At 64.3% G+C, this 17784-nt stretch overlaps 2 protein-coding genes across 8 annotated transcripts in view; one reads left to right on the top strand and one right to left on the bottom strand.

Moving 5' to 3' along the window:
• Positions 1–16722, top strand: part of HIP1R (huntingtin interacting protein 1 related) — a 27500-nt gene extending 10778 nt beyond the window's left edge. The window contains exons 2-33 of one of the 5 annotated variants that reach the window (XM_073789988.1): positions 3701–3764; positions 4170–4312; positions 4562–4618; positions 4838–4910; positions 5697–5777; positions 6138–6214; positions 6500–6561; positions 8374–8514; positions 9217–9274; positions 9374–9449; positions 9633–9773; positions 9873–9934; positions 10176–10248; positions 10328–10511; positions 10595–10683; positions 10775–10891; positions 10982–11083; positions 11325–11519; positions 11736–11883; positions 12016–12102; positions 12445–12552; positions 12696–12832; positions 13102–13212; positions 13461–13519; positions 13757–13787; positions 13868–13930; positions 14296–14396; positions 14519–14624; positions 14737–14860; positions 14939–15000; positions 15136–15342; positions 15636–16722. In XM_073789988.1, the coding sequence (XP_073646089.1) occupies positions 3756–3764; positions 4170–4312; positions 4562–4618; positions 4838–4910; positions 5697–5777; positions 6138–6214; positions 6500–6561; positions 8374–8514; positions 9217–9274; positions 9374–9449; positions 9633–9773; positions 9873–9934; positions 10176–10248; positions 10328–10511; positions 10595–10683; positions 10775–10891; positions 10982–11083; positions 11325–11519; positions 11736–11883; positions 12016–12102; positions 12445–12552; positions 12696–12832; positions 13102–13212; positions 13461–13519; positions 13757–13787; positions 13868–13930; positions 14296–14396; positions 14519–14624; positions 14737–14860; positions 14939–15000; positions 15136–15342; positions 15636–15683 (3132 nt within the window). In that variant the 5' untranslated portion in view covers positions 3701–3755 and the 3' untranslated portion in view covers positions 15684–16722. Of the gene's footprint in view, positions 1–3700; positions 3765–4169; positions 4313–4561; positions 4619–4837; positions 4911–5696; positions 5778–6137; positions 6215–6499; positions 6562–8373; positions 8515–9216; positions 9275–9373; positions 9450–9632; positions 9774–9872; positions 9935–10175; positions 10249–10327; positions 10512–10594; positions 10684–10774; positions 10892–10981; positions 11084–11324; positions 11520–11735; positions 11884–12015; positions 12103–12444; positions 12553–12695; positions 12833–13101; positions 13213–13460; positions 13520–13756; positions 13788–13867; positions 13931–14295; positions 14411–14518; positions 14625–14736; positions 14861–14938; positions 15001–15135; positions 15343–15635 lie in introns of those variants that run through there. The other 4 variants (XM_033836802.2, XM_073789989.1, XM_073789990.1 and 1 more) reach the window with 4 other exon arrangements.
• The window catches only part of VPS37B (VPS37B subunit of ESCRT-I), a 36605-nt gene continuing 27435 nt past the window's right edge, over positions 8615–17784 (bottom strand). For 2 of the 3 annotated variants that reach the window (XM_073789993.1, XM_073789995.1), the window contains exons 5-6: positions 13740–17784; positions 8615–13307 (exon numbers count right to left, since the gene is read on the bottom strand). Coding sequence is in view for 1 of the 3 variants with exons in the window: in XM_073789994.1 (XP_073646095.1) it covers positions 16489–16794; positions 17632–17784 (459 nt within the window). In the remaining 2 variants the exon portion in view is untranslated. The remainder of the gene's footprint in view (positions 13308–13739) is intronic. The other variant, XM_073789994.1, reaches the window with a different exon arrangement.

The following is a 17784-nucleotide window of genomic DNA, read 5'->3' as shown; positions in this document are numbered from 1 at the left end:
CACTCAGAGGTCGAGTGGGAAGTCAGATAAACAGATCCCCAAGACGGTCGCCACCTGCCCCCACCCCCCGCCGCCCCCAGGACCCTCTCTCTCCGGCTCTGGCTCATCCATCTCGGCACCCAGGCCCCTAATCAATCCATTCCGCTCGAAGTTTCTGTCTCCCAGAAGGCTCTCTCCATGGCAATTGATCCCGCCTGTCGTGAGGGATTATACTTGCTGTTGTCAGAACTGCCCCTGTACCAGGGCGGAAGGAAGCCTTCTGCAGGCTGGCAAGCTAGAGAGAGCCCACACGATGGTCCCCAGTGCCGCTCTGACCGCCCCTCCTCCTTCAGGCTTCCTACAGTTGCTCGTTGGGCTGGTGTGAGGATGCCATGCTTGTGTAGACGGAACCAGATGTTGCAGTCAGAGCTGCACCTGGACTGTAAACCCAGGAGCTAAGCCACGTCAGAGTCGCCCAGCACAGATTCCAGGGCTGAGGAGAGGAGCCCCAGTGCTCTCCCTGCCTCTGCGGCCCGCTCAGGACGGGCAGGGGAGGGACGGGCATCCCGGGGGCCTGCCGCCCCCTCCTGGGACGGGGCTTGGCTGCCGCGCCTGGCGGAAAAGCAGGCTTGTGCAGTGTCCACAGACCCGCCTCTGTGTGAGCACTGTGCCTCCTTGTGAGGCCTCCCGGTCCACACATCTGCCGCCTGCACACAGCAGGGCCGTGTTCCCGCCGGGAGGGACCCTGTTCCTACAGCCGGCGCGGGGAGCGGGCGGCACCGCTTGGGCGGAGGGGGCCAGACAGACTCCCGGGTGCCTGAGTCACCACTTCTCTATGGGGCCCGGGAGCCTCCCTCACTGCCTCTGAAGACCTTCCATGTGCCAGGCACCGTTTAGGGGCTGGGGCCACAGCAGCCCCAGAGAGGCGGAACCACTACCCCCCCCCCCCCCCGTGGCGTAGACGTGGGCTGGGAGTGGGGGGAGGACAAGAGACAAATAAGGAAGACACTGTTGGGTGCGGACCACACGGAGAAGCATAAATCGGCAGATTTAAGTAGAGTGGCGGCAGGGAGGGGACAGGCGAGCAGATTCCCCAGAGGGGAGGGGCAGGCACTCTTTCCGGGGGTCCGGGGCCCAGCCATGAGGGCACTCCGTATACATTTGGACCGACGGTGAAGTAAAAGCCTGTGCCCAGCGGCCTCTGGGGAAGGCTGCGCGGTGGGAATGCTTACCCTGGGCGCCGGCCCCACCAGCCCATCCCTTCAGGGCGTCTCTGCTTCTCCTCTCCAGCTGCAGGCCCTGGGGGGGGAGGGGGGTCAGCACGCCCCTCGTGGGCATCTGCGGAGGACAGAGCACTTGCTGGGACTGCAGGTGGCATCTTTGCATCCCCGGCCTCCTGGGTAGCTTGCTCTGCCTGTGTGACTTTGGCTCTGCTCTGTTCTTGCCTGGGATCTTCTGAACAGGTGGCAGTCATCAGAGCCAGCTCAAGTGTCAGGGCAGCTGGGGGATGGGGTTACACACCCTCCCGAGACAGGCACTCCCGGCTTATGGGCTGGTGTCTCTTCCCAGCTCTGTACCTGTACTGGAGGGAGGTACCTGGGAGCTGGATAGCAGAATCGTTCAGGACACAGCCAGACCTGCCTTTGCCCTTATTAGCTGTACGGACGAGATACCCCAACTCCCTGAGCCTCAGTTTCCTCATCAGGAAAGTGGGGCCACGCCCACTCGCTAGGGTTGCTGCTGGGAGCGTGTTGCCTGTGCCTGGCACAGGGGCGCAAGTGCCCGGGAATTGCTGGTTGTCGATTGTTGTCCTCATCGCTGCTGCTGTGGGCAGAGTTCTGCCTGGCGGGGCGTGATGTTCACGGGGCCGGGAATGGTACACTCGGGGTCCGGTGATGCCTGTGGAGGGAAGGCAGGCGCTGGGGCCTCGGGGAGGCCGAGTTGGCAGAGGATTGGCAAACACAGAACAGATGGTGAGGGAGCCCTTGTGTCTGGCTCGCTGAGGCTTGGAGTGTAAGAGGTGCCAGAGCCTGTCTGCGTTCCTCTCAGGACCCCGGTACTGCGAGGCCAGAGCCACTCCCCCAGCCCAGCCTTGATGCTGGGAGAGTCGTCCGTGTCCCAGGGGCCTGGTGTGCTGCGTGCTGCAGACCCGCTCTCCCCGAGCCCCGGGGAATGGCCACAATGGGCGCTGTGTGTGAAAGGAGGTCAGCCAGCCTTGCTGGGGTGGGTGCGAGGGGCTAGCCCAGCCCCCAGCAGCTCCTAGGTCCGTGAGTCTGAGCAGAAAGCGCGGCCATGGCTCTCAGGGGGTTGCTTTTCTTACAGAGGAAATCTCACTGCTTTGCAAAGCAGGACCACAGTAGGGTCACAGCAGACTGTAGATGAGAGAAGTCGCCTCCTTGCCCAGCAGGGGCAGTTAATATTGTGCCCAGGCCAGAGGTGGAGAGCACAGTGGCCTCTGGTTTAAAAAGAAAGAAAGCTCTTCTGCCCCTTGGGGCTCCCTCTCCGCCCTGTCCCGCTCCCGCCACTGCTGGGCCTGCTGTGGACAAGTCCACGCAGGGCCGGGCTGCAGGGTGAGCGCACAGCTTGCCCTGCTCAGCGAGCCCCCTGGACGGCCTGGGGCAGTGTGGGCCCTGGTGGAGGACCTGTGGGAGACGTGGGAGAATCGGCTGACCTGGAGAGGAGTCTGCACTGGTCAGGGACCTCATCCTGTCCCTCCCACCAATGGCACCGGCAGCTCTTCTCATTCGGTCCACAGCACAGATGCCCCCAGCTCGGGGCTGGGTGGGTGGACAGAGGCTTACAAGACCTGCCGCCAGGTACAGAATTAAAACATATTCATAAGTAAACCCAGGGCCGGCGGTGGTTCCTGGGTGAGTGGGATGGGGGTGACAGTAAGTGCCCTGAGCCTGTGTGAGGGAGCAGGCACATCCAGGAAGACTTCTCGGAAGAGGTGGTGTTGAACTAAGGGGGACGAGACAAGACTCCAGCAGCTGGAGGTGGGAGGGGACGTGCATCGAGGATGAGTTTGCCGCTTGCTCAGGGCCTGAGTGGTAGCAGCATGTGTGCTAAGCGGGTCCCCCTTCCTGCCACCCCTGGTGGGGCTGCGGTCGCTGTTTGTGTCGGTGGGGGTGGGAGCTGAGTCAGGATTCGTCCAGGATGCATGTGGACAGGCGATGGGACCTGGTTTATCCTGGTTTTCCACAAAGTGGCTGTGAGGCCTCATGTCTCCAGGCCGTGCCCCGTGGTAAAGTAGGGGTGACGTGCATGTTTTGGTGGAGTGCAAGAGGGCTCAGGCCACAGCAGCCTCTCCCAGAGGAGAGACCTGATGGAGGATGTCCTGCGGGGACTGGCGGCTCCCCTGGGGCCCAGGGGCTACGCCTTCTGGGGAAAAGGAATCACACGCAGCTTTCAGATCAGAGTTGCTCTCCTGCAGCACAAGCCGGCTTTCGTCCTTACCTCCCAGGCCTCTGGAAGCTCTGTGTGCTTGTGGCATCGGGTCTTAGCTGTAGTTTGAGCTGCACATGTCACGTGAAGAAGGGCCTTGAGTGGTCTGGTTTGCTTAGGATAGAGAATTTCTATTTTTCCCTTATCTCTACTCTCGCCTTTAACCGGCTGGAAGGATCGGTCCTGTCTGTGTGTCGCCCCTTCCCCCTTTGGGTGGTCTCTCCCAGGAAGCCTGCCGGGTGGGTTTCTGACCTCTGCCTCCTCTGTTCCCTCCCAGGCCATCAGCATCAGCAAAGCCATCAACACCCAGGAGGCCCCTGTGAAGGAGAAGCATGCCCGGCGTATCCTCCCTGCTGCCAGCGGCCTCCGTCCCTCTGGGCCCCAGGGGAGGCGGGGAGGGTGAAGAGGACGTGGGGGAAGTGAATTAGGGGAGCAGTGGGCGCGCCAGATGGCCTGATGAGCCTCGCTCAGCTCCTTCAAGACTGCGAGTCCCATCTCAGGAAGGCCCCTATTGTCTTAGGCCCTGGGCCCAGCTGAATCCGTGGGGCGTGACCTCGCCCTTTCTCTTGCTTGGCTGAGAGCCGTAGCTCTTGGTGAGCTGTGGCCGACGGGGAGGGAGGGGTGTGGGGAGGGGGAGGGCGGCCTTCCACCCGCCTCTCTGCGCTCAGTTCAGCTGCACCTGCTGAGCACCCGACCTCCCCCACGCTTGAGTCCCTGCTGCCTGCACTTGGCCTTGACCCTGGTAGGCATCATCCTGGGCACTCACCACGAGAAGGGGGCCTTCACCTTCTGGTCCTATGCCATCGGGCTGCCGCTTCCTAGCAGCTCCATCCTCAGCTGGAAGTTCTGCCACGTCCTCCACAAGGTCCTTCGAGATGGGCACCCCAACGTGAGTAGCCACTGTTCCGGGGGCCTGGGCCCTCCGTCTGCCGCCTCTTGAACACCCCAGGGAGGCCCAGAGCCGCATCCTTTGAAATGAGGGCTGTCCCGGCGTCTGTGTCCCTCAGCTCCGGGTTGGCCCACCCTGCCTGCTGCCTGCACCCCGTACATGGGAGCAAGTGTCGGGACCGCCCCCCCCGCCCCGCCGACGAAGGCTCTGGCTCCTTCATCCTCCCTCCTCGTCTCCCCCTCTGGGCAGGTGCTGCACGACTGCCAGCGGTACCGGAGCAACATCCGGGAGATCGGAGACTTGTGGGTAGGTGCAGGGAGCGGGCATGGCGGCCTTGGCGCCTCGCCACAACACCACCCGGAAGGTCCACTGCCACCCTGCTTGGCACACAGGCCCGAGGGGGGAACAGAGCACCTGCAGTGGTGCCCCCCGCCTCCTCCTCCCAGCACAGTTAGAGCCGTGTTCAGTGGGGCCATGGCGGCGGGCGATGAGCATCAGTAAATGAAATTGAGCCTTGCTTTTAAGGCCTGGCGCAGAAGTCCCAAACACATCCCTAACGGGCCCTCCGGCTCCAGAAATCAGCAGCCCTTCAGTCCCTGTGAGTTCACTACCCCACCCTGAGTCTGGGTAAGTGGTGCAGACTCTGAGCCCCCAAGACCGGCAGCTTCTGAATCTTGGAAGTCTGCATTTTCAGCAGGCTCTCCAGAAGTGTCTCATCCACAGTGAAGTCTCAGAGCCCCAGGAGCTTGTATTCTAGATCCACTCCACGACCCTCAGGAATTAGGGGCATCCCCTGGGTGGAGAGAGGGCTTCTGGCCTTATCTGCCCTCTGGGAGCACTGCTGGGGCCCCAGCAGCCGGGGCGGGGGCCAGGTGGCCTCTGGGAACTGACCGGCTTGCAGAGGGGATGCCCCTTGAAGTAAGGAAGGTGGCGTCCCTGGTGCCATCTGCAGATGTGGGCCCAGCAGGCGTGGCCGCAGGGGACGTGGTGTCTGGAGGCGGCTGCGAGGAGGATGTGTTCACGCGCCCGTCGGAACGTACCTCCCCAGCCCCCACCAGCATTTCAATAGAGTGTCCCACCTCAGAATTGGCCTCTTGCCCTGGACGAGGAGCTCTCTTGTCCCGAGAGTCTCTCTGGCAAGAGTGAGAAGAAGAGAGCGATAGGCAGAGAGGGGGCTGGCAGAGGCCCTTGGGAAAGGAGGTTGGCCACCTCTGGTGGGTTGAGCAATGGTGGTTGAATGAATAAGTGACAGCATGGGAGGCTGAAGGATTGACACCCTGCTCATCATCTTGCATCTTCCGGCCTCGCCTTCCTTGTTTGCCATGCGGGGTTCCTGGGCAAGCTCATGGGCAGTGTGTCCTTACCCAGGGCCCTTTCTCTACAGGGCCATTTGCATGACCGATATGGGCAGCTGGTGAATATTTACACCAAACTCTTGCTGACCAAGATCTCCTTCCACCTCAAGGTAGTTTCCTCGGGGGAATCGTGGGGCTGGTGGGACCCTGGGCTCTTCCCTCCAAGATGTCTCAGAGGGTGGGATCTGTCCTGTCCCCACCTGGCCCAAGGGGGAGCTTGGGACAGATGGCAGGGAAGTCAGAAGGCCCGGAGGCGTTTCCCGGCGCGGGAGGTGGTCTTAGCCCCGCCCTCAGCTCCAGGTGGACGTCCCATCCTCTGTGTCTTGGTCTCTGGAGTCACTGCCCGGGGCAGATGGTGGCTCCACAGGCTAGGGGGCTTTTCCAGTCCCTTTCCCTCCCTCAAAAGCTAGAAGCGGTGCTGGGCCAGAGCTGAGAGGGGCTGCGGTTGAGTGGGGGTGTCCTCTCCGCAGCACCCCGAGTTCCCTGCGGGCCTGGAGGTGACAGACGAGGTGTTGGAGAAGGCCGCTGGGACTGACGTCAACAACGTGTGAGTCCCCCGGTTTCCCGTCTGTTCCTGCGGCGTTCCTCACCCAGGTTCCCACCGGGGGCCGTGCTCTGTCTGGGGCTGGAGGTCGTCATGTGCCCAGGAGCTGTGGCTAAAGCTAAAGGGATGGGGCTTACTTGGAGCTGGGCATTTTGGCTGAAGGACTGCCGTCTGTGCATCCGTGCAAGGGCGTGTGCGTGGACTGTGCTCCCCCTCCCGCCTGGTGGTTCTCGCAGGGCCATGCCCTGCACCCCTCCCGCTCATCTCTCCCTCCTCCTTCCCCCGTAGCTTCCAGCTCACCGTGGAGATGTTCGATTACATGGACTGTGCGCTGAAGCTCTCTGAATCAGGTGAGCCAGCCGAGGGGCTGACCCGGGGCCTGCTGCCTCTGGGGGCCAGCCATTCTTGAACACACCGGCCCCCTGGGACCACACTCCCACCAGGAGCAGGTCACGGGGCCTCCAGGTGCCCCCAGAGCATGGGAGGGAGAGGCCTTTACTGCCCCTGCAGGACGCCAGGCAGGTGGTACGTCCAGGGAACAGTCCCGGCCGAAGGAAACCCACTCTGGCACCAAGGCGCGGGGTGGGGGGTTGCCGGGGGTGCCAGGAGCCACCTCCCAGCTGAGCCTGCCCCGAGGCAGTTGGTTTCGACCTTCTTGCCCGTTCTCTGCTGTCAAAGGCAGGTCTGAGTCAGGTCAGAGTTCCCAGCCCAGGAGCGCGGTAGCTGTTGAACAGGAAATCTCAGGGGGTCACCCTCTTGGGGTTGCGGGGGTGAGTGTTTTCAGTGGCAGCTTCGGAACAACTTGTGGGTGACTCAATGCTCTCCACGGGAGAGTGAGAGGCAAAGGCCTTTTTAATGGAAAACCAGGAATGAGGAAGAGGTGCCTGGGCATCCTCCTGGCGCCGGGGGCTGGACCCTGAGGCTGGGTGAGTCTGGGGGCAGCTGTGCTGCAGAGATGGGCCTCTCCCCAGTCGCCACGATGGGAGGCGGAGAAAGCCCACAGCCAGTGCCCACACCCCTGGTGCCAGCGTCTCCCTGAGAGTGTGAGGGGAGTGGGCGTTCCCCGCCCCAGGTTTGTAACAGCTGCAAATGGGAAATGTCCTGAATGCCCTTCAGCTGAGAAATGGCTGCATTGTGTTTTCAAATGCAAAATAGTATTCTGCGTGTATTTTAATTGTTTACAAGGAAAATGTACTTGACATGACATGTAATTAAGTTTTAAGCGGGTGAGGGACAGCACTTGGGGCCTTCCTCCTCGTCCCTTCCCTCCCAGGCGTCCTTGTGTCACTGTGGAGGTTTGCAGATCGCCCCACCCCAGGCAAGGTGAGAGTAGGCCCGGGTTGGGGGCCACCCATCTGGAACCGTGTCCCACGTGGGCCGCCCTGGGTGTCACGTGCTCATTTCTCTCCTTGCCCCAGAGAGCAAGCCCGTTGGGGGTGGCAGTATGTCTGTCTCTTTCCCTCCTACTTGGTCCGTCGGACGAAAGGCTGATTCTCAAGGTCAGGGGAGATTGACCCCGAATGCAAGTGAGGTTTTGGGGTCCCTTGGGGTTTGCAGAACCGCGTCCTGAGCCCGCTGCTGTGAGACTGACCAAGCCCGGGCCTGTGTCCACATCTGCAGAACGAGGCCTTGGGGCTGCACAGCCTTAGGCCTCCGTCCTTCCCTAGGATTCAGAGTGAGCTGGAAGCCCATGGGTACAGGGCTGTTGAAGTCACCCTGTCTCTCCAGCTCTGTGTCCTGGGCCCACTGCCTGGAAGCTGTCCAGAGACGCTGGCCGAGCTGAGCTGCATTTCCTTTGCCCCCCTCCTTGCTGTCACCCCAGTTTGTGGGAGCGCTGGGCCTTGGTCCTCGGCGGCTTCAGTGCACAGGGTCCTTCCTCGCCTCGAGGAGCATGTTGGTGTCCGAGGGCCTGGGGTAGGGTCCCACCGCCTGGCTGGGACTGGTAAAGCCAGTTACCCAGGCCATTGCCCCGTCTTCAAACCCAGCTGTCTAGGTTGCTGTGACAGTGCCGTGAGATGACGGTCAGGGCCAGCGCTCAGCCGCTGTCCTCACTGTGGTCGTCACTATGCCTGTAAGCAGAGTGGGGTCTGCGCCTGCGTCTCCCGGCTCCGCATGCTCAGGCTCCTCCCGCCCCCCCCTTTTTTATTTTTATTTTTTTACAGTTTTCCGGCAGCTCAACACGGCCATTGCCGTGTCCCAGATGTCCTCAGGCCAGTGCCGCTTGGCCCCCCTCATCCAGGTCATCCAGGACTGCAGCCCCCTCTACCACTACACGGTCAAGCTCATGTTCAAGCTGCACTCCTGTGAGTCCCGCTGCCCCCAGCCCTGCCGGCCTCGGCCCCGAGGGTCAGCTGAAGCCCCAGAGGGCTGTGCTGATAGACTGTATCAGGGATGGGAGTCAAGCAGTCTTTAAGATATTTATTAATTAAACATAACAGGAATAAACTCATTACCCACTAACATAAATAACATACTTGTTATAAAAAAAATCACTATTTTCCAAAACAAAGATTTAGTGGGAAGAGCCACGTAGTTTTACGTGTTTGCAGTTCTCTTAACCGCCTGGCCTCGGAGGCGGCAGCGGGGTGTGCACTGGGCTGGCGGGGAGGACTGGGGGAGGCACGTGGTGGCTCCTTAGTGCTCAGAAAGGGTCTGGGCTGCTGGCTGGGGTCTGTGAGCTGCTCCAGTGTCAACCTTGGGCAAACTCGAGGGAGGGCGACCTGACGGACCAGCAGAGCCCACGTGCGGTGCGCTGTGGTCAGGGTTCTGCCCGTCCCACTCACCGGTTCCTTCCCTCACTCAGTCGAGAGCTGAACTCCTCTTAGGGGGTTCTTTGGGCCCTCCTGATGGTGGGTGGGACGCAGCCAGGTGGCAGGTAATCTGTCTAATCTGTGATGGTTTCTAGAACGTGGAGGAGCAGGGAGGGGGAAGGGAGGGAGCAGATCTGAAGTCTCAGGCACAGCAGTGAGCGAGGAGGGAGTCCCCTTACACCTCTCTGCCCCCAGGCCTCCCGGCAGACACCCTGCAAGGCCACCGGGACCGGTTCCATGAGCAGTTTCACAGGTACCAGCCTGGGCCGGGTGGAGGGTGGCGGCGTGTGCTGGGGCTACCGGGCTGGGGCCTGGCTCCTCTGACCTCCCGCCTCCGTCCCCGTCCCCGCAGCCTCAGAAACTTCTTCCGCAGAGCCTCTGACATGCTCTACTTCAAGCGGCTCATCCAGATCCCCCGGCTGCCCGAGGTACCTGCGCCCTCCAGAGGCCGCCGCCAGCCTGCAGCCCTGTTCTGCCCTGGGCTCTGGGCTTGAGGACCGTGGCCGCCTGGCTGGGCGCCATGTGGGGCCTCGTGTGGGCTGTGGGAGCGGCAGAGGGAGGGCCTTCTGCTGGGGGGAGCGCTGGGTCGCTTTCACCCGCTGCCCCCTCAGGGACCCCCCAACTTCCTGCGGGCCTCGGCGCTGGCCGAGCACATCAAGCCGGTGGTGGTGATTCCCGAGGAGGCCCCCGAGGACGAGGAGCCCGAGAACCTCATCGAGATCGGCTCGGGGCCCCCGGCCGCGGAACCAGCGGTGAGCCGCCCCCTCCTCGCTGGGGGCACTGGGCGTGGCTGGGACTCCCTCCTGGCCTGGGGGAGTAGGGGCGGGGGTCACCGTGCTTTGCCGTGGCAGGTGGTGGCTGACCTCTTTGAGCAGACATTTGGACCCCCGAATGGCTCCATGAAGGACGACAGGTGAGGGCCGGGGGAGCCCACCATCGTGGGAAACAGCCTTCCGGGAACTGTGATCCCGAAAGATCTTGTCTGGGGACACAGACCTGAGATGCTCAAACCCCGAGGGGGTGCTGATGAGAGGACCAGTGGCCGTGCCCGGGTCCCCTGATCGTCCCGGTTGAGTGAACTGGAACGCCGGGACCACGCGGGCTGGGGAAGACCACGCGGGCTGGGGAAGACCCCGCCTGACCTCTGTCCCCAGGGACCTCCAGATAGAGACCTTGAAGAGGGAGGTGGAGACGCTCCGCACGGAGCTGGACAAGATCCAGCTGGAGGTGAGGGGCACGGGCGGCGGCGCAGGGGCGGGCGGCTGCCCCGCGCGGGGGACCTACACCCCACCCTCCCGCCGCCCAGGCGCAGCGGTACATGGCGCAGCTGAAGGGCCAGGTGAACGCGCTGGAGGCCGAGCTGGAGGAGCAGCGCAAGCAGAAGCAGAAGGCCCTGGTGGACAACGAGCAGCTGCGCCACGAGGTGGCCCGGCTGCGCGCCGCCCAGCTGGAGGGCGAGCGCCACCAGGGGCTGCGAGAGGAGGCGGAGAGTGCGTGGGCGGGGCGGCAGGGTGGGGTGGGGGGTACGCCGCCGGGCTGGGGGTCACGGCCGTAGCCTCCGCCTCCTCCGCAGAGAAGGCCAGCGCCACCGAGGCGCGCTACAACAAGCTGAAGGAAAAGCACAGCGAGCTCATCACCACGCACGCCGAGCTGCTCCGGAAGGTAGGCCCGGGGGGCGCGGACGGGGGCCGGTGGGAGGAGGGGACCCCGAGCGCAGCCCAGCCGAGCCTGTACCTGGTCCCCGCCGGTGCAGAACGCAGACACGGCCAAGCAGCTGACGGTGACACAGCAGAGCCAGGAGGAGGTGGCGCGGGTGAAGGAGCAGCTGGCCTTCCAGGTGGAGCAGGTGAAACGGGAGTCAGAGATGAAGGTGCGTCCCGTGATCACAGGCCCTGCCCCGTAGACCCCCGTGACCCCCAGCTCCATTGCCCCCGTGACGTCCTGTCCCCTCCCGTCGTAGCTGGAGGAGCAGAGTGACCAGCTGGAGAAGCTCAAGAGGGAGCTGGAGGCCAAGGCGGGAGAGCTGGTGCGGGCGCAGGCGGCCCTGAGCCACGCGGAGCAGGTGTGGGCCCTCCCAGGCCGGGCTGCCACGGAGCGGGGCGTGGTTTAGAGCGGCTTGCCCTGGTCTTGGGGTGCGGCTCTGACCCAGCCCCAGGAAGTATACAGGGCACAGGACCCGCTCCTGGGCCCTCAGCCAGCCTTCAGTCTCCTGTGGCCCTAGGGAGGGTCTGTAGATTTGGGTGGGGATGGGGGCGGGCGGGCGGGGCCTCTGGAAGCCCTGCTCACCGGCCAGGTGTACACAGAGCGGGTTGGAGCTGAGCTCGAGGCTGGATACGCTGAGTGCGGAGAAGGACACACTGAGCAGCGAAGTGCGGCAGCGGCAGGCTGAGCTGGTGGCAGCCCAGAGCCTGGTGCGGGAGAAGGAGGCGGCGCTGGACCAGGAGCAGCAGCGCAGCTCCAGGGAGAGGGGCGAGCTGCAGGGGCGGCTGGCAGACAAGGTGCGGGCCCGCCCCGCCACCCTGCTGTGCACTCTCACCCTGCGTAACAGCTGAATTGGGGCAGAATTCCCTTTTACCATGAGCTGCGCGCCCCGCTCCTGAGGGAGCAGCCCAGGCACAGGGGGTGCAGCAGGGCCTCTCGCTAAAGCCCCCTCCCCAGCGAGGGTCTCCGCTGGGGCCTGGCTGGCTCACCGCCGCCTCACCTTCTCCCACCAGGAGTCTCAGGAGCAGGGGCTGCAGCGCAGGCTGCTGGATGAGCAGTTTGCCATGCTGCGGGGCACCGCTGCCGAGGCCGAGCGCATCCTGCAGGACGCCGTGGGCAAGCTAGACGACCCCCTGCACCTGCGCTGCACCAGCTCTCCGGGTAGGGCCGCGGCGGCAGGCGCTCGGGCGTTGCTCTTCCCTCCTCACCCACCCACCCTGAGGGAGGCGGGCAGGAGGGTGCCGGGGCCTCAGGCCAGGCTCTGCCCCTCACCGGTTCTCCCTGTGCTGGCAGACTACCTGGTGAGCAGGGCCCAGGCTGCCCTGGATGCCGTGAGCACCCTGGAGAAGGGCCACGCCCAATACCTGATCTCCAGGGCAGGTGAGTGCAGCTGGGGCCGGCCTGGGCAGGGCAGAGGCCGCCAGCGGTGGTGACCCGGGCCCACAGGCCATTGCCGCCTCCTGCTTTCGGGGCGGTTTCCCACCACAGGCGCCTCTCCAGTAAGCCCCAGCCCGGTTCCAGAGATCGGCCCTTCGGGCCAGGGGTCACAGAGACCCGGGGGTGGTTCCTGCGATGCTGCTTTCCAGCTGCGTGACCTTGGCCCGGCCCCCTCCCACCGAGAGCTGGGGTACTGGAGCCTGTGTGGGCTTGCCAGGCAGGAGAGGCACCACCGGGGCCTGTTCCAGAGCAGCAGCGTTGAGGGTGGTTGTTCTTCCCGCGTAGACGCCTCTGCCCTTGTGGCAGCCCTGACCCGGTTCTCCCACCTGGCCGCGGACACCATCGTCCACGGCAGTGCCACCTCCCACCTGGCCCCCACTGACCCTGCTGACCGTAAGTGCGCCCTGGGCTTGTCACACGAGCTCCTCCCCGTGGACCTGGGAAAGGGGGGCGGCTGCTGATAGGTCCTGGCGTCAGACCCAGCTAGGGTCTCCCCGGGTTCTCGGCACCGGCTCCCCTCAGCCCTCTCCACCCAGGCCTGATCGACACCTGCAGGGAGTGTGGAGTGCGGGCGCTGGAGCTCGTGAGGCAGCTGCAGGATCAGCAGGCTCTGCTGCAGGCCCAGCCCAGCCTGGTGCAGACCCCCCTGCAGGGCATCCTTCAGCTGGGCCAGGTGAGGTGTGCAGCCGGGATGCCGAGTGTGGGTCAGGGTCTGCAGGGGGGTGGTGGTGCTGGGCTGGGGTCCCTAGCTTCTCTGCACCTCCTTCCAGTTTGGGCTGAATAGGTGCTCACGTGTAGAACCTGTAGCTGTGGGACACGGGGTGGGTGGGTACAGAGCACTACTCTCTAGGGCCCGGCAGCCCCAGTCTCGCTCCGAGGCTCTGTGGGGTGGCGGGAGGTGGAATCCACCTCCTCTGACTCCTGGATTCCCTCATCCCCCAGGAGCTGAAGCCCAAGATCCTGGACGTGCGTCAGGAGGAACTCGGGGCTGTGGTGGACAAGGAGATGGCGGCCACGTCTGCGGCCATCGAAGATGCGGTGCGGAGAATCGAGGTGAGGACCAGGGTGCAGGAGCCCCGGGGGCGCTGGGCTGAGTGCGGGCTGCACCCCCCTCCGCACTCAGCCTCTGTGCGACGGCCAGACGGCCTCTGCAGGTCAGAGGTGGGAGGGTGGGTGGGGGCCCTGGTGTTCGGGCCCTGGGCCTCACCTCCCTGGCTCCGGGGCTGGTCCAGTGCGGGTGTCCCCTTTCCTCGCACGCTGCCCTCCTCCCCACCCACTCAAAGCTCTACCATCGGGTGTAGGACGTGATGAACCAGGCCCGCCATGCCAGCTCTGGGGTGAAGCTGGAGGTGAATGAGAGGTGAGACCTACTTCTGCCCGCCAGTCGCCCCAGGGCGGGTTCCCCAGTTTTTCCAGATTGGGGGGGGAGGGGCTTCTGCTCTCCTGACTGCTTAGCTCTCCAGAAAGAAGGCCTGGGAACCGCAGAGCACGCCCGACCCTGTGGGCCCACCTGCCGAGCACCCTGACGCCCCCGTGGCTTCTGGGGCCGCACTGCAGCTCCTTTTCTCTCTTTTCCTCACCCTTCTGCTCCTCTCAGGATCCTCAACTCCTGCACAGACCTGATGAAGGTGAGTGGCTGGCTGGGACCCAGGGCGGGCCCCGTGCCTGGCCGGGCCCCCAAGAATGACACACGTCTTGGTCTTGGCAGGCCATCCGGCTCCTGGTGACAACATCCACGAGCCTGCAGAAGGAGATCGTGGAGAGCGGCAGGGTGAGCTGGGCCGCTGGTCTCACGGGGCCAGGTGGGACCCCCTCCCTAGCGGGCAGGCTGCACAGCTAGGCCATCGAGGGACAGGTTCCTGAAAGGGGCCTGACTCCAGAGCCCTCTTGGTCGCGGATCACCCGCCCCGTGGCTTAAGCCGACCACGGGACTCTTCTTGGGCCTAAGACGCCCGAGTGTGCAGTGCTGACAGGCCCTCCCCGTGCATGCAGCGCACCTGGGAATCCCAGACCAATCCTCCACGGCCCAGGGATGCGCCCTAGTGGCCGGGGTGAGGGAGGAGGGCCCACCCGCAGGGATCTGTTGCCACCTGGGACGTCCTTGACTGGTCCACCCCGCCCTCCTGTCGCCACTAGGGGGCAGCCACGCAGCAGGAATTTTACGCCAAGAATTCCAGGTGGACGGAAGGCCTCATCTCCGCCTCCAAGGCCGTGGGCTGGGGAGCCACGCAGCTGGTGTATGTTGCCTCAGGTCGGGGGGGCAGCAGGGTGTGTGGTGCTCAGGGTCTGGGGAGGGGTGTTGAGGCGGCCTGCCGTCCAGGGGGTCGGAGACCCAGGCCCTGCCCGGCTCTGCCCCCAGGGAGTCAGCTGACAGGGTGGTGCTTCACACGGGCAAGTACGAGGAGCTCATCGTCTGCTCCCACGAGATCGCGGCCAGCACAGCCCAGCTGGTGGCGGCCTCCAAGGTGAGCCTCCCCTCGGGCTCCTGGGCTCCCGACTGTGGCGGCGGCACCACGTGTGGCGGGGAGACCGTGGGCGTGGGGGTGGTGCAGCCAGCAGGCCGTCCTGCCCCCCCAGGTGAAGGCCGACAAGCACAGCCCACACCTGAGTCGCCTGCAGGAATGCTCACGCGCCGTCAATGAGATGGCCGCCAGCGTGGTGGCCTCCACCAGGTCGGGCCAGGAGCAGATCGAGGACAGAGGCGAGTGCTGGGGCCCCGGTGCAGCGGCCGGGCTGGGGGCGGGTGCCCAGATGCTTACCCATTCCCCTCTGGCCGCAGACACCATGGACTTCTCCGGCCTCTCCCTCATCAAGCTGAAGAAGCAGGAGATGGAGACCCAGGTGGGCGCCCTCGGCTGTCCCTCTCCAGTCCCCCCTCCTACCCCCGTCCCTCTCCCGCGGCTGAGCTCCGGGAAGGCGGGAGGGCCCCTGGGGCGAGGCCGTGGGCCTGCTGAGCGGCCGCGCACCGGGCTGCAGGTGCGGGTCCTGGAGCTGGAGAAGACGCTGGAGGTGGAGCGCGTGCGGCTGGGCGAGCTGCGGAAGCAGCACTACATGCTGGCCGGGGCCGTGGGGACGCCCAGTGCGGATGAGCCCGGCCGGCCCAGCGCTGCCCCCCGCGGTGGGACCTCCAAGAAGCCGCCCCTGGCCCAGAAGCCCAGCGTGGCCCCCAGGCAGGACCAGCAGGTGCGGGGAGTCAGTGCGGGTGGGGGGGGTGACAGCAGAGGGGCCCCAGGAGTGCTGTCCCGGCCTCTGCTCACTGGCCTGTGGGGCAGCGGGCCTTGGGGACGGTCAGAAGCCACTGACCAGTGGGGGCAGACACGCGGCCCCAGCAACGCAGGGAGCACGGCAGGTGCCAAGGGCTCGTGCCAGGGAAGGGGCAGGGGCCAAGGAGCGGCGGGGTGCCTGGGGCCCGGCGCAAGGCATGTCAGGCACTCCTGGCCGTGGCCACCGAGCCCCCTCACCTTTGACTCCTGCAGCTTGACAAAAAGGATGGCAGCTACGCGGCTCCACTCGTCAACTACTAGCCACTACCACCCCCGCGCCCGAGGGGTCCAGCGGGGAGGCTGACGGCCAGGCCTGGGCCTCATGGCTGAGGAGCCTCTGAGAAGGCCCAGCCCTCGCTGAGCGCAAGGGCTCAGGGCTGACCGGGGCTGACCGGAGCAGTTCTTCCCGGACGAGAGCCTAGTTACCTGCAACAGGAACTTCTCAGAGCAGCCAGGGCCCAGCAGGCCTGAGCCACAGCTCTTCAGGAAATACACGGAGCATTTCTAATATTCTGAGTTAGATCTTTTGTGAGTTTGTGTGCAACACACCAGAAAGCAGGGCTACGGGAAGGGGTGTTTGTTTGGGCCGGGCCTCCCCTGCCCCTGGGACTCGTGGTCTGAGGTTAGAGGTGACTAGAACACAGTCTGTGCTGGCTGTTGGGGACATGGGGAAGACATCACCTGTTCGTGGCCTTCTTGGGACCTGGTGCGGCCTCAGGCAAAGCAGGATGCTCTTAGGTGGGCTGGGGGTAGCGCCCCTTTCTCCTTGGGCCTCGCTCTAGGGCATCAGTGACCGTGAGCGCTGAGGACGAGCCCCTTGCCTGGGAAGGGGGACAGGCCGGGTGCTGCCATCCTCCTGGAGTCTGTTCCTGCTGGAACCTGCGGTGACCCTCCTGCTTCCTGTTTTTCTTTCCCCTGGTCTGGCTGCCCCTCCCCATGCCCAGCCACCTCATTCCTCCCTTTGCCTCCCCATCCCTGGGAGGTTTCCAGCCCTCCCGCAGGCCTCTCCAACTTAGCCAGAAAAAGCCCAGAAACTAGGAGCTGCCTGCGCCCTCTTCGGATCAGATCAAAGGCACCTGGTGCTCCCGGGGCAGGGGGCAGCCCTCCGGGAGGGCTGAACGCGCTCTCCTCGAGCCCCCCGCCTCCTCCTGGGAAGAGGGAGGCCTGGCTGGAAGGAAGAAACTCGGCCTGGAGAGGAGCACAAGGCGGCAGCTCGATTCGCTTTGCGTGTAGTATTTCCTCGTGTTGAAGTGTCTGTCAGATCAGCAATAAACCGCACTTTGACTGTTGTCACCCCACAGTGAGAGGCTGCGCCTGCTTCTTCATTTCTCCAGGGCCAGTACGCTGGGGAGGGGAGGGACCCCCGTAGTTTCTGCAGGAAACAGTGGAACATGGGAGCCACAGAAAACCTTCCCGCTTCCGGTTCTGCCAAGAAGTGTCCGGCTCGTTTCCCGGGAGGTTTGTGACTCTGGGACGCTTGTTTGGGGAGTCTAAGGGCTCTTCTCTGAGAGGCCTCTGTTCCCAGCCAGAGGCCCCCTCGGGTCTTGATCCCCCTCCCCCAGCGCTGTTGGAAGCTCCGCCTCTTTCAGGGAGGGAGGGGTGAGGCCGATTCCTCAGTTACAAATCTTACCTGAAGGATTTCACCTGAATTTCACGCCTGAGCTTGGTGGTGACCCTGACCCCTGTCTGGACTTGACTGCAGTGGCCAAACCAGCCTTTACACTGGAGAACTTACCAGGCGTCTAGGTTCCTGAGAGCGCAGCTGGCTGTGCCCACACCCACGTTCCCTGGAAGCACCCCGTGGCCGGCTGCCCTCAGCAACCGCACCCCTCCCCCAAGGTCACCAGCATTTGTGGATCCAAAGGACGGCGCAGGTCGGGGAGGAAAAGGGCACCTCGTGTGGCTCCTGCCGTGTGGCAAGCACGCCACTCCCCCGCCTCGGTTTCCCGGAGGATGAAAGGGGGCTGTGAGGGGGCGGGTGTGGTCAGGTGAGAAAGGGCTTTGAAAACTAGCCTCCGTGAACTGGAAGGGCAGTGAGAGGGAGCAGTGTCTGGTCCTTATTTGCAAGGAAAACAGCTTCGGCAAACAGACTAAAGCAGATGGTTCTCTCACCAAATCCAAACCAGTGAAGGCTGGTGTGAGCTGACTGCACCTAGGTCCTCAGTGAGCACACGTCGCGGTGGAGCCCCGCAGTGCGCGCAGCACCTACCAGTCCGGCTGAGGTCAGGCACTGGTCCTCCCTGGATGTCCCGTGAGCAAAGCAGCCCCGACGAGGGAGGAGGGAATCACACGTGGCTCTGTCCAGCCCAGCGCCCCCAAGGGGGGTGGACTGCAGATTTGGCTGTAAGCTTCCCAGCAGCCA

Source organism: Tursiops truncatus, chromosome 13, assembly GCF_011762595.2.
Source record: "Tursiops truncatus isolate mTurTru1 chromosome 13, mTurTru1.mat.Y, whole genome shotgun sequence".
NCBI classification, from domain to species: Eukaryota; Metazoa; Chordata; class Mammalia; order Artiodactyla; family Delphinidae; genus Tursiops; species Tursiops truncatus.
The sequence above is the reverse complement of the archived record's forward strand: the minus strand, read 5'-3'. Positions and strand labels throughout refer to the sequence as shown.